The following is a 14171-nucleotide window of genomic DNA, read 5'->3' on the forward strand; positions in this document are numbered from 1 at the left end:
GCTCTAGTGACCGGGTGTTAGGGACTTGGAGGGTTGGAGGTGAGGACTTCGCCTTTCGGAAAACTTAAAACCCCCACAAATTTATGGCACTGTCACTAAAAACCAAAACATACGGAGTATTATTTACTCCGCTCTATCATCCTTATTCCTCAGAACTCTTGTGAATCACACGTGCTTTTCATTTTGCCTACTTTGTGTTACTCAACCACCATCCGGCATCCACCAATATAATTTGGTTAACACGAAAGAAAATTCATTTATAGCATGATTGATGCCCATTCATGTTCAAATTCATAACATGTTGACCGCTTTAATTAAATCAGGATAACATTTATCAAATGACTTATCGTTTAAATTAGTACTGAGTATGATTATGATATATAGGCGCACCTCTAAGTAAAATCAGGATAATGTTTAACCAAATGACTCATCTTGTCTATTTTTTACATATACTACTTATGCGGTCAAATTTTCATAGTTACTTATCTACTTAATTAACTAACTCGGACTTTATTTAGTTCACCTTATTTCTCCTGATCTGAACTTATTTTTCCTAATTTAATTTGATCTAAACTAATTTTTATAATCTGATCTGACCTTAACTTATATTTTTGAATCTGGTGTATCCTGATTTTTCATAATTAATATTTAAATAAAAATTATAATTATTATTAATAGGTTAAAAGATTAACGCCATATAGTAGTTATCAGTCGAATAGTCGTAGAATAAATTTGTTCAAATATATAATATTGTTTCATTACTCGTAAAATAGATTAATGTCTATTTTCTTTCATTGTCAATATTATTTCATATCAATCACAAAATTTTGATGCTTACATTTTATTTTATTTTTACATAAGCGATGCTTACTTATCGATCCCCCTCGAAAATTTTGTAATTTAAGAAGGCACATGGAGCAACCTGTAGAGAATAGACACGTAGTGAATAAACTTATGAATAAATAATTAACATTCATCCAATTATTGAAGAGAATATGATATGAGCTCACGCATAAGGGCCTACTATAATAATAATTCATGTATTGAAACTACTTTATTAAGCACTATGTACTACTCACTCTATACTGAAGTATAGCAATTACATGCAAGGAGATAAATAAAGGCAGGTTCAACCAAAAATGGGCATGAAATAATGTGATAACTTAAATTCATTATCAAATCTATCTAATTACGGAGTATATACATTTCACATTATTGGCCTTACTTTTACTTGCAAACTTCTTAAATTGCAATTCAAATCATGATATATAGTTATGGCAATTTATTTACTTAGGCTCTGTTTATTTTCACTTATTTTGGCTTATTTTAGCAAAAAATAAGTCCAGCTAAATTGAAAGTAAGTTAATTTAAGTTTAATCAGCGGAGTCATTATATTTCAATTAAGTTCATATACGTTTATTAAAAGTTAAGATTTCGGCTCTAACATCGGACACTAAAAATGTTGAGACATCGAATCAGATGGTGGTTAAAACATTACCATATGATAAATTAAAAAAAACGATAAATAAGTGTTCAAACTATATCTTCTGTAGTAAATTAAATGAAGAATTTTGTATTTATGCTTTAAATTGTAAATTACAAATTTTTACATGCCCATATACATGGCGATATATTAGGGGCCGTTTGGTTTGAGAAGGGTAAAGAGAAAGAGAATGAGAAAGGAAATCAAGGAAAATGAAATGAAAATCCTTTGTTTAAGAATGGTGTTTGATTTCTCCATTCCTCTCCCCTCTTTCTCCCAAATAACCGAATTGAATAAATAAAAAAATAATAAAAAATAATAAATAAAATAATAATAATAAATAAATAATGAAAACAATAAATAATACTCCCTCCGCCTCTTTTTGTTCTTTACATTTGATATTTTTCACGCATTTTAACGATTAATTAATTTGCATCGAGATTCCTCAATTTTTTTATTTAAACAAGATAAATTACGTTTATTTATAATGTTTTCACTTTTATCAAAATTCTGATATTGAAAAATGAGAAAAATTTAATGTCCCAATAGAAAAGTGTGAGAGATTAAGTGACCTAATGAATTTAATTGGTTAAAATAATAATTGGACACAAATTTTGATAGAATACTAAGTCACTTATGGGATAATATAAAAGGAAATGTAAAGAACATTTATAAATACCCAAAAAGGAAAACGTAAAGAACAAAAAGAGACGGAGGGAGTAAATAATACTACTTCGGTTTCTTAAAGTTCTTTACGCTTTCCGTTTAAATCTGTTCCTGAAAGTTCTTTACACTTATGTTTTATTCTATTTTTGGACATTAAACTTTAATTACTCTATCCTACTGCTCTTACCCCCACAATATTTATCACTTTCCACTCACTTTCTCTTATTTTATTCATTTTTTCTTACATCCACCCACATTTTTACACTCCCTAATTTATCTATAGTTTATTACACTCACCGCATTTTTGCACATTCCTCCCTTTTTATCTTAATATTTGTGCAAATAAACCGTAAAAAATTTATAAACGGAGGCAGTAAATAATAATAATAATAATAATAATAATAATAATAATAATAAATATAAAAATCAAGTATTAAATATTATTATGAAAAATAACTAAATATTTAAATTATTATTTATTATTATTACACGGAGTATATATTTGTATTTTTTATTTTTATTTTTTAAATTTTTATTTATTATGAAAAGAGGGTGGTCAAGGAAAAGAGAATGGAAAACTTTGGGGGTAAATTATCATTATAGAGGAATTTGGGGGTAAATAAAAAAAAAAAGGGGTAAAGAAAATGACAAAAACCACCAACAAACAACAACAAATGAAATGAAAATCCAACAATTTCTTTCCCTTCCTGAAGACCTCCGACCAAACACTCCCTCTTAATAATAACTAGATTAGATCCCGTGCACGCACGGATTATGATAATTTTTTTTACAAAATATTTAACTAAATATAGCCAAACTACTGCATAATTATATAAAAAAAAAAATTAAACATACTCATTTATATTTATATTATCTAATATGCATATTATATATGTGTAATATGCTACTTTGACCAACATATCAAGTGAATATAATTTCCATTATTAATGTACCGATTTGACTAAAATGTTATAAAAAAAAAGTATGTAGCAAAATGATTATTACGTGGTATCTATTATTGCCATAAATTATAATCTAATATTTTTTTCCATACATAGATAGTTTATAAAAGGGTAGAGAATAAAATAAAATATATATTTTAGGAAAACATTTTTAGGCGGGAAAATTTTACACCAGGAATTGACACGTGTCATTCCTGGTGTCTCTTTTAGTATATAGTAATAGATCTTCTAATTTTCTTTAAAAATTTATTAAGATTTTACTTTCTTACTAAGTTTGGTGTTGCCTCGCCATGCTCCTAAAAGGTCGTGTACAAGCAACAAGCTAAGCATAGCATAGCAACAAAAACTTGACGTCCATTATTTATTGATAAATTAAGATTAAATCAATTAAATTAGTAGTAAGTTTATAATGCGTGCATGACGCATGCATTCAAGATATATATTTTATTTATGCAAAAAATGAAAATAAAATTGGGTAGCTCAAATGTTATAAAGTTAGGACTATTAGTTGAACTTTATATACGTAATGGAATCTTTTGACTAATTATCTCTTGTTCTATGTCATGAATGTTACATGTTGGTCATGAAATAGTCTTGTAGCTTAACGACCAATTCATGTTCAATATGAACTTCTAAATCGTCACTCATGTTGACATGTTCTAGACCTTGTAGTCTTGTAGATTGGGATTATTGATCACTATTGGTAAGATATTAGTTGTTGTGATAGCGCGCTATGATTATATTTATACTAACCGATAGATGTTATAGTGACCAACGTATATGTAGTACATGTTTGTTACAATCAATATACTTAGTATTATTTAGATAGTTAGTGTTTGATAAACTTCTTCTTTCAAACTATTACTCCGTAACATAAACTAAACAAAGATTGCATTTTTATGAATCACTATTTGCTCCTAGTACGTATGGACTATGGAGTAGTATTCCATATTTTGACAAGAGTTTTACGGACCGGTAATATAACTATATATTGATGTGACTTGTGAGACTTATCATTTTGTGAAACTACATATAAATTTAAGCAAAGTGACAAATCTCGCAACTTGCGACAAAAGAATTGTGTCACAACTATTTTTTTAATATACATAAAAATATATTATTAAATTGTAATTTCTATTTTTTAATTTTTAATTGCTAAAACTTAAAAGTACTGCCGTCGACTAAAGCCACCTTCTAAATAGGTTGTAGATTTCACATAAATGATATAATTAGAGGGTTATTAACTAACTTCAAGAATTTTAGAGCACATGTACAAAAATTGTGAAAGAAAAGATGTAATTCCGAATCATACATCAGTAATTTTCTATAAATTATAACCTTTTGTCAACATTTTCAACTTTTTAAATCATGTGGACCATTAGTGATCAGCCCATAACTCTTTAGAATTGTGGCTAGCTACATGCAGATACAAGTCATAAATATATCCACTAACTTTGAAATTTCTTCCCATTTTAGTGGACGTTAATTAGATGTAGAAAATATCATTTAGCACCAAGTTGTAACTCTCGTAGATTATCATGTTCTGATAAGTGACTATTTATTCTACCTCTTAGGATAAATTCTCTTCACTTTATGATAATTAAATTTAAATAGTAAATTCAAATAAGTTTTTAAGTTATTAGTTATTTAAGTTTTAATTATGTCTTATTAGTTTCCCATCTTGAAATAAGATTTGATCAAGTTTAATAAGTTACAATAAAGTTCTATCAAGTTATTCAGGTTTAATCAAGTCCACTAAATTTAAGTGTTATAAAATGAAAAGAACACACCCTTATGTGAAATTTCACATATCTAACCTTGTTATTCTCACCAAACATCTACACAGTGTCCCTAATTATTATAAACATGTAACATGTTGATATACGAGGTTATGACAATATAACATTTTGTAACTAATTCCGTACGAAAGGAGTATCGATTTGGTTTCAATCTGCAGTAACCATAAATAGTAAATAGTACACTACTACACTAGACTTATGAATAAGATGCAATGGAGTACATGACATGTTTGACCAATATAGTAGTACTCTGGCCCCTGGAGAAATATACAAGTATTTATCAGGTTAGTACTTATCTTCAATCTTGATTGATCACTCCAAACTGAGCCAAAATTGTTGGCATGACAAGACATTCTCTATCTCTCTCTCAAATTGATTCCAAAAATTAATAAACAAGAAGATGAATTAACAAGTCTATAGTTGTCTTTAACTTTATTATAGATGTCTTCCTCCAACTAACCCATGTTCCTAAACTCATGTACTCTGTTTCTTCTGTCTCTGACACTTGTTACTCTACTCTACTCAATTTTTAGCTAGCTTTACACTATAGAAATAGTGTATGGACTTATTCAATGTAACTATGTTTGTACCACTCTGTCTAAATTCAAGTGTTCTACCCCCCAAAATGATAGCACCACTCTCTTAAAGAGTTATATACGTGTCATCTTTGCGTAGGAGCTGTGTTAATCTTTTCTGTATCGTTCCAATTTTATCAGATGTTTTTTGAGAGGGTACTCTTTAACTATATGTTCTTTGTATATATCTTACGGACTTCTATACGTGTCATCTTTTTGAAATATGACAAACTTATTACTCGGGTGCGTTCTCTTCGTCATATGACACATTCACTTATTTGAACTGATTGTACCCGATTAAATATAATTGACCTCATATGACCTTATTAGGCTTGATTTCAAGAGAGTAAAATAATCTGATTAAAAATTACATATACATCCTCCGTTCTTTTTTAAATGACACGATGATTTAGGCATATTTGTCAATGTAAGATTTCAAACATTAATATCTTCAATTATGGATAAGAAAAAATTAAAAAAAGTGTCATATTAAAAAATATTTATTGAGACGAATTTAATAAAACCCCCAGACGACTATGTTTTTTTATTGAATATAAACCACAAAAAGAAATCAAATGAGCTTATATGAATAGTGCGCAAAACTCAATCGTACCGTGTAAATAAAAACAGAGGAAGTATAATATAACCTAATTGCAAATTATCTGAACTTATTGGACCACATAATAAATAACAGAACCGAGTATAAATTACAAATTTATCAAAGTGCGCCTCTTATTAATGCATATGATAATCCATGGTATCTTTGAAATAAAAAAGGGGGAAATAGTCACATGAGAGTGTGAAGCTCATTTCTCCCAAATTCAGCTGCTAGATCTGACATCTATAACTATAGTGCCTTCTTTTCAAAGCTGCTTATCATCTTCTTCCTTTCTTTTCTAGTTTCCTCCCATCTTTAGAAACTCACCTAAATGACAAATATATCACTATAATTTAATAAAACAAAAAGATTTATTATTAAATCATAGTGTATAATTTAGTATTAATATTATTAGCTCACCAAATTAGCTTCCTTACTTCCTCATTAGTTTATTGGGTCTTGTGAAAGTTCATTTTTTTTAGCTCCCCAATGTATTGACCTTAAGCTTTTAATCACTTCTACTTAATTAATTAGTTCAATCCACATTTAAAGTATTGTTTAAGCTTTAGCTAATCTATATTAGTTATTATTAGGAAGCTAGCTTAGAGCTTGTATATTACATATATAGGTTCCCTTCCACCATATATACACATTTGTAAGGATTCTTTTGGTTAAAAACTTCATTTTTTTTGGGCCTTTTTATTTTTTTGAGAATTTTGGAAATAATTAAAATGGGGAAGATGAAGTTAAGTAGGATGTTGGATTCACTTTGTCTTGCATTTGATACAAACACATGTTTCTGTATGAATTCCGTTGATGCTCATGAAGATGATGAAGAGCTTGAGCAAGAAAGGAAACCTCTCTTTGAAGGTCAAAAGAAACAAGTTTTGACACTTAAAGATGCCATTTCTGGTTCACAAAGCTTGGCTTTGCTCATGAAACCTAAGGTATCTCTCTCTCTCTCTCTCTCTCTCTCTCTCTCTCTCTCTCTCTCTCTCTCTCTCTCTCTAGTTCTACATTATACATATTCACCATATTTCATCGAGACGTATTATTGTTTCGTGGGAAAATTTGTCACACTTTTATGTGAATACGATTAATTTTCTTTGTTCTCATAGTGAGTGTGCCAGAATCACTTCCCGTGTTTTACATAACGACTATAAGGTCGAGTTTTAAAACGTTTGTATCATCGTCCTTTATGATCGAATGACTTATGAGATGATCATCTTATCTATATACCATCCTAGGAAAAAGTTATTACTTGAATTGGTTGATTATAAATAGGTTAATGTGATATACTACGTACATAATACGCATTATTTGTTTACCCTTGCCCTTATAACTCATTCGGCAAATTATTTACTGAGTTACGGTTTGTGCTTGTTTTTGTGTAGACAGTGGTCTTGAAGGTGTCAATGCATTGCAATGGTTGTGCAAAGAAAGTTGAGAAACATATCTCAAAAATAGAAGGTATATATGTTCACAAATTATCCATTTTATGTATTTTTTTTATAATTTTTTATTCATTAATCTCTTGTTGATCGAGTATTGTTGCAATACCAAAGCAATTGTTCTGTGTTGATAAGCCTAGGAATATGTCTAATCCCAAATATCAAGAAAGGGACCATATAGAGCTTAGTAGGTTCTAATTACAATAAGATTTGGTTTCATTATTTTATAATTAGGCTAATCTATTGCCACCACTAGTATATTACTAGTAGTATGAAACTAATTATTAAAGGGTGGTCTTAAATAGTTTGGTAGACTATTATAAATAAGAAAATTGAAGTCTACCATTTGAACTAAGGATTGTTACCATATTGTTCATCAATGTCTGGAATTTAATCAAAAATTAAGGTAGAGTTTGAGAATATCAACCGTTGAATGAAAAATCAATGGTTCATAATATTATCTTTTCAAAATTCCCCCTATTTTTTCTCATGAATATGAGTCATTGATTTTAAAATGTATGGTTTAGATACAACTCTACCTTGTAGAGTTTGATTAAAACTCTAGATGATCTGGACTCCTTTATTCGTTGTTATAGAGTGGAAAATAGGATCACAAATTGGCTAGTAAATCATGGAGTTTACCATGATGCAAAGTTGTAGATTATGAGGTGCCACCACTGGATTTGGGATGTATAATTCGTGAAGACATTGTTGCCTTGTTGGAAAGGCTTGACCACATTAATGTCTAGTTAAGTTAATTTTTGCCCCCAAAAAAGAGTTCGATATTGACATTCTAATTATTAAAATTTTGGAATATTAGCTAAATTTAATTATATTGATAATTATTTTGTGTTTCTAGTTGGTTTAAGTGGGGTTCATCCTGGAGTTAAGAAGAAAAAATTGTGGACAATGATATGCATTTTGGCATACTACTCCCTCCGTCCTAGATTAGTTGTTACACTTTCTTTTTTCGTCCGTCCCAGATTATTTGTTACACTTCTAAATTAGGAACGACCCCACAATTATTATATTGTCTCTCTCTTCCCACTAAATTCTTTTTTGTCCCCACACCATCTCTCTCATTCAATTAAAAAAATACCCCACTAACTCTTATTACATCTACTTTTTCAATAAAATAACAATTGATAACCAAATAATCACTTATCACCTAAAACTTTGTGCAAAGCTAAGTCTAACAGCTAATCTGGGACGGAGGGAGTATTAATTACGGTCAAAATTTTTAAACTTTGACCATATGAATAAAATACACGAGGAATATTATGGAACAGAGAGAGTATTCCTTAGCTTCTTTTACTTATTGTGTGTAATTTGTTATTTTGTGCATATATGAATTATTAGAATAAATTGTGAACAATATATACTGACGTGCATATTCTATGTCTTCTCCCCAAACAAAATTAGGAGTGATGTCTTACAAAGTAGACTTGGAAAGCAAGATGGTGGTAGTCATTGGTGACATCCTCCCTTTTGAGGTATTGGATAGTATTTCCAAGGTTAAAAATGCTCAACTTTGGACTTTTGGCATCTAATGAAGCAAGCAACAAAAGATTATTAAGGATCACAAACAAGAAAAGATGAAGGATTGAAGGAAGAATATTATCATGAATTTGATATTGAAATGACTACTCGTCTATCCGTCTATTATATAGGTGGGGATCATAAAGAAGAAACTAATGGTACGAGAAATTGCATTATTAATGATTTGTGACCCTTAATTAATTAAGGAGTAAGCTAAATTATTACATAATTGTACGTGGCATATAGTAATTATAATTTGTATATCTTATGCCAAAATGTAATGCATCCATCTTAATTCCTCGTGATGCTTAGTAGATTAATTTGCAAGGGAAGTACCACAATTTTATTTTATTTTAACCTTGCAAATTAAAGTGGTAGTATAAAATATATTCCAATTAATGTATAATTTATATAATATAGTATTTTGGACGACCCATCTTTAATTTCATTGACTCTTTGCGATATTTGTACGTAATATAATTTATGGATCCATATCTTAATTATTTCTTAATTGTAGGTTTTATGATAATTAGTGTATCAATTAATTAATTTTTAGAATTATAATATTGGCATACATGATCCTTGAGCTACGTATATGCTTTAACGCACCGGCCATTGTCTACTTTTTTTCGTGCATTAAAATTTTAGAGATTGAAGGAGGTGAAAGTGGCGGTGGAGTTGCAAAAGTAGGGCATATTTTAGCGACACAAATAAGCATGAATAAAGACCACACCATGTTAGACCACCAAGTATTATGTGATACAACTAGATCTATTTTGTTATTTTGTGCAATATCATATGCTCATCATGTTAAAAAAAAATAAAAAATCATAAGACTTTTCGCATATGTTTTATTGTTCATGATTTGGAGGACAATCTAAACACATAGTTTTCAAATTACGGCGGTCCGTAATTTCATTTATATCGATGAAATTGGTGAATTGTTGGTTAAAATGGGGTTTTAGATCTGATTACCTTAAAGGCATGCTTGGATTGATGGTAATTTATTAAAAGGGTAATAAAAGTCAAACTAAGGTAATTGAAGGTGATGATAAGGGTATGAAGTGGTGGCAAAGAAAACAAGCTAGTGTTGGCAAGAAGAAAATAAAAGGGAAGGGGGAACAAATACCCTCATCATGGGGGGAATAGACCCACCATCCCACTAGGGTGATTATTACCCTCATTTGGGGTAATTACTTCCCCCCTTCCTCCCTTCTCCTCAAAACACCACCACTGCCACAACTTCTCATCACAATACCACCAAACCTAGGGATGGCAATATTAAATGGATATCCATTAATCCGATCCACCCGCAATTATTAAATGGATGGATACCCGAATTAAACGGATGAGATGCGGGTGACGGATGAAACGGGTGACGGATCGGGTCGGATATGGATGATGATCTCTCCATCCGTTAATCATCCATCCACCCGTTTAATATATTTTTCTTCCAAAATTTTATTAAAAATGTTAAATATTTAAGAAAATAATTTAATTTCTTGTTGTAATTTTTTTTCCAAACCAATTGTTCTTATTTTTATAACTTTTATTATACAAAATAATTTTTATTGATAAAAATAAATATATATTAGTGTTGATTGATTTTTTTTTTAATATAAAATATTCATCCATTAGTCACCCGATCCACCCGCTTCATCCGCGGATGTTGGATGGGTGGATACGGATGACGGGTTAAGCGGGTGACGGATGGATGCGGGTGGAGCGGATTGTTAAACGGATGGATGCGGGTGAAGCTTCATCCGACCCGAATCCGATCCATTGCCATCCCTAACCAAACCACCCCCCTTGCAACCACCTCAATTCACCTTCATTGTCCTTTTATTATGGTGGTTTGACTTTTATTACCCCCATAATCCATCACACCCAATCCAAGCGTGCCCTAAGTCTGATCGGAAAAATAGTAGATTTTGGGTAGAATTATTAGGCTCGATTTCCAGGCCAATTCCGTCCCGGCACAATTTATATTTTTTTTGATGGGTTTCAGGCAGTCCAAAATTGAAATTTAGTTATATAATTGGCCTTACCAAAAAAATGACCATAAGATTAAGTCCCTATTTTGTTCTGAAATGACGGATTTTGGACATAAAAAATTGGCTTAGAGTTTAGCCCTGCTCGACATAGGGGACTGATTTTTGGTACGGCCTGGCCGGACCTGTCTTTTTTTATTGAGATTTATGAAAACATCATTCTCAATAGGTTAATGAACTTCATTGTTCAAAAATAAAGTAGAAAAATAAAATCCACCACTTTACAAATGACATGCTTTAAGATGATAGAGAGTATGCATAAGTCAAAACATGAATAATTTATTTATATCAATTGATATTAAATTATTAACCCAAAAATATATTGAATTGAGACATTGGATGAGAAACAAATTTGACACAGATAATATGTACTCGTGTTTATCTGGAATGATGGTCATGTGTAGGCCTGGTTATTGGACAGGGTAGTCCAATGGATATAGGGTTAGGGTCAAGTTAATAGGGCTTTTATTGGTCAGGGCTTTTATTGGACAGGGCCTTTATTGGACAGGGTCATTATAGGGTCAAACTTATACTACAATTATTTTGAAAATTAAAATAGTAATGATACAAAAAATTACTTGTATAGCTTCGTATTCACTTGTACTTGCACATGGCTCTTTTGTTTTTCATTTTTCATTGCTCGTTTATTGACCCGCCCACTAATGACCCGCTATTGACCCGCAACCCGCTTTTGACCCGCCCATTATCGACCCGCTAAAAATGACCCTTTTAATACCCGACCCTATTTTGACCCGCCCCGACCCTGACCCGACCCGCCCGATAACCAGGTCTAGTCATGTGACGTCTGGTGAAGGTGTGGTCCGTGTGAGTAAATCATTGCCTTAAAATCCTAGCCTATCACGCGGGACAAAGGAAGTTTTCGATTGAAGCAACAACACCAACACCATTAAAAGGCTAATCTAGATGCTAGATTGCTAGTATGTGGAGCAATACTATCTAGTTAGGGCATAAATCCATTAAATTTGACAAGATAAGGTCTCACCTAATTGTGAATAGTAAATACAATCATAGACTACATGCAATTAAAAAGCATCTTCGAAGATTTAAGATCTATATATGATAGATCACAATGTCACGGTTTCGAATCCCACATCTCATTCATAATGTATATTTTCTTTGTCACCTGGTGTCACATTCACACTATATGTAATTAAAAATATGTTTGAAAATTTGAGTATCTATATACGTTATGTCAGGTGTTCGAATCTCCTCATCTCATTTGTAATTTATACCTTTTTCGCCCTGTGTTTCATTCCCATAATTAAAAAAAAAAAAAAAACATCTTTAATCTAATGTATAATATGGGGTGGTATAGGGCCTATAGGGCAGATAACAATATAATTGTAGTGCTAGTTGGTGATGTTAAGAGCATATAGGGCATGTGCATCATAAATCCAAAATTCACAGCTAATTCGGCTATGTATGTCGCTTTAGCCACAATTGTATGCATGTATGATGTATGTATGTTTGATTGTTGGGCCATCATCATTCATTTGTCACCTAAACTTGGCAACATGTATATAGAATTATGAAATTTTTATCATGTGCAAAACTTTAGTTTAATTTCCATTACTATAGGGCCGATGCCACTTGGTTATGTGCTTACTATAAGTTATGTATGCTTGTCTAAAAGGTTAGCCTAGATTATTTTTATTATGCAAAAGAGAGGTAAACCTTATACAATAATGAAAAGAAATTAAGCAATTAAATATGGTGTTGTTACATTTACAATGTCCTCATGGATAAAAGTTGTGATCTTGTGTGGAGGCACGTCAAAATACAAGACCATTTCTTCTTGAACAACACCAAAGTTGGCGAGTTTATCTGCCACTCTATTTCCCTCACGGTAGCAGTGAACCAGGCGAATCTCTCAACCAACTGATTTGATGATGAGCACCAGTTATTGAGAATGAAATGACATTAACCACCTTGATAAATCTCGTTCTGTAAAACCTCAATGCAAGCTTTATTATTCATTTGCTGAATGAGCTTCCAGTTTCATGACGCCTTTAATTTAGTAGCTGACTACACAATCACTCAGATTAGTAGACTAGATTAATTAATAGATTATGCATTAGCTTTAATTTAGGCTTTCGGTTTTACAATTTCACTTATCTAAATGGAAGTGTTCCACAACACAATCACTCATATGAGTCATATCCCTTTTCCTTCGTTCATGTTAATATAAATTTTGCTTTAGGGTGTTATGTAGTTCTACTCACTTCTTTTTTACTCCGATTCTTCGGTAAACATTTTTCAGTCACTCTCTTTTTTTTTTTTTTTTTACTTTTTTTCTTACACATTGTTATCATAACACAAGAGTTAATCTATAAACCACCTCCTGAACGAAGTCTTTAGAAGTAGAGCTGTCAAAACAGGTCATCGGGATGGGTTGGGGTCGGGTCATTTCGGGTCTCGGGTCATTATCAGGTCGGATTATGTCGGGTCACTTCATCACTCGGGTGCAAGTCGTGTTGGTTTTCGGTCGGGTCATGTCGAGTTTTTTTTTCCATTTTAGGTACAAGTCGGGTACGGGTCGAGTCATGTCGGGTCAGGTTCAATTTCGGGTTTAGGTTTTATATAGTCGGGTTTGAATCGGGTTTGTAGCAGTTAATCTCGGGTTTTTGGTCAAATTTGGATCAGATAATTTTCGGGTCGGTTAAAATGCAGGCCGAGTTCACTCTTGGACACGGGTAAAGATCGAGTCAATATCTGATTTAGTCATCTCAAAATATTCAAGCGTAAAATATTTACTTCCAGGTCGAGTCACTAACAGGTCATGTGGTAAAAATCGGGTTAAGATCATTTTGGGTTGGGTATCGGGTTAAGCTCTTTGTTCAGTCGGTTCAGTTCGGTTATCGGTTATCTTTCGGTCGGGTGTCGGGTTCGGGTTTGGGTCATACAAAAGCGGGTTAAAATCGGTTATTGATTTTTTCGGGTCATGTACAAGTCGGATTTCGGGTTACCTATTTTACCAAAAATTCGGGTCATGATCGGTTACGAATTCGGTCGGTTCAGGCCGGGTT

The 14171-nt window shown here is 31.7% G+C and overlaps 1 protein-coding gene and 1 pseudogene across 1 annotated transcript; one reads left to right on the forward strand and one right to left on the reverse strand.

The window, feature by feature from the left end:
• Positions 1 to 5532: 5532 nt before the first annotated feature.
• LOC130468198 (uncharacterized) lies at positions 5533 to 5645 on the reverse strand (annotated as a pseudogene).
• Positions 5646 to 6234: 589 nt separating this feature from the next.
• On the forward strand, positions 6235 to 9502 carry LOC110779110 (heavy metal-associated isoprenylated plant protein 35). Its single transcript, XM_021983641.2, has 3 exons — positions 6235 to 7030; positions 7478 to 7553; positions 8957 to 9502. The coding sequence occupies exons 1-3, from the start codon at positions 6815 to 6817 to the stop codon at positions 9082 to 9084; spliced, it is 420 nt and encodes a 139-aa protein (XP_021839333.1). The 5' UTR covers positions 6235 to 6814; the 3' UTR covers positions 9085 to 9502.
• The last annotated feature ends 4669 nt before the right edge of the window (positions 9503 to 14171 follow it).

Source organism: Spinacia oleracea, chromosome 2 (genome assembly GCF_020520425.1).
Source record: "Spinacia oleracea cultivar Varoflay chromosome 2, BTI_SOV_V1, whole genome shotgun sequence".
In the NCBI taxonomy this organism is placed as follows: Eukaryota; Viridiplantae; Streptophyta; class Magnoliopsida; order Caryophyllales; family Amaranthaceae; genus Spinacia; species Spinacia oleracea.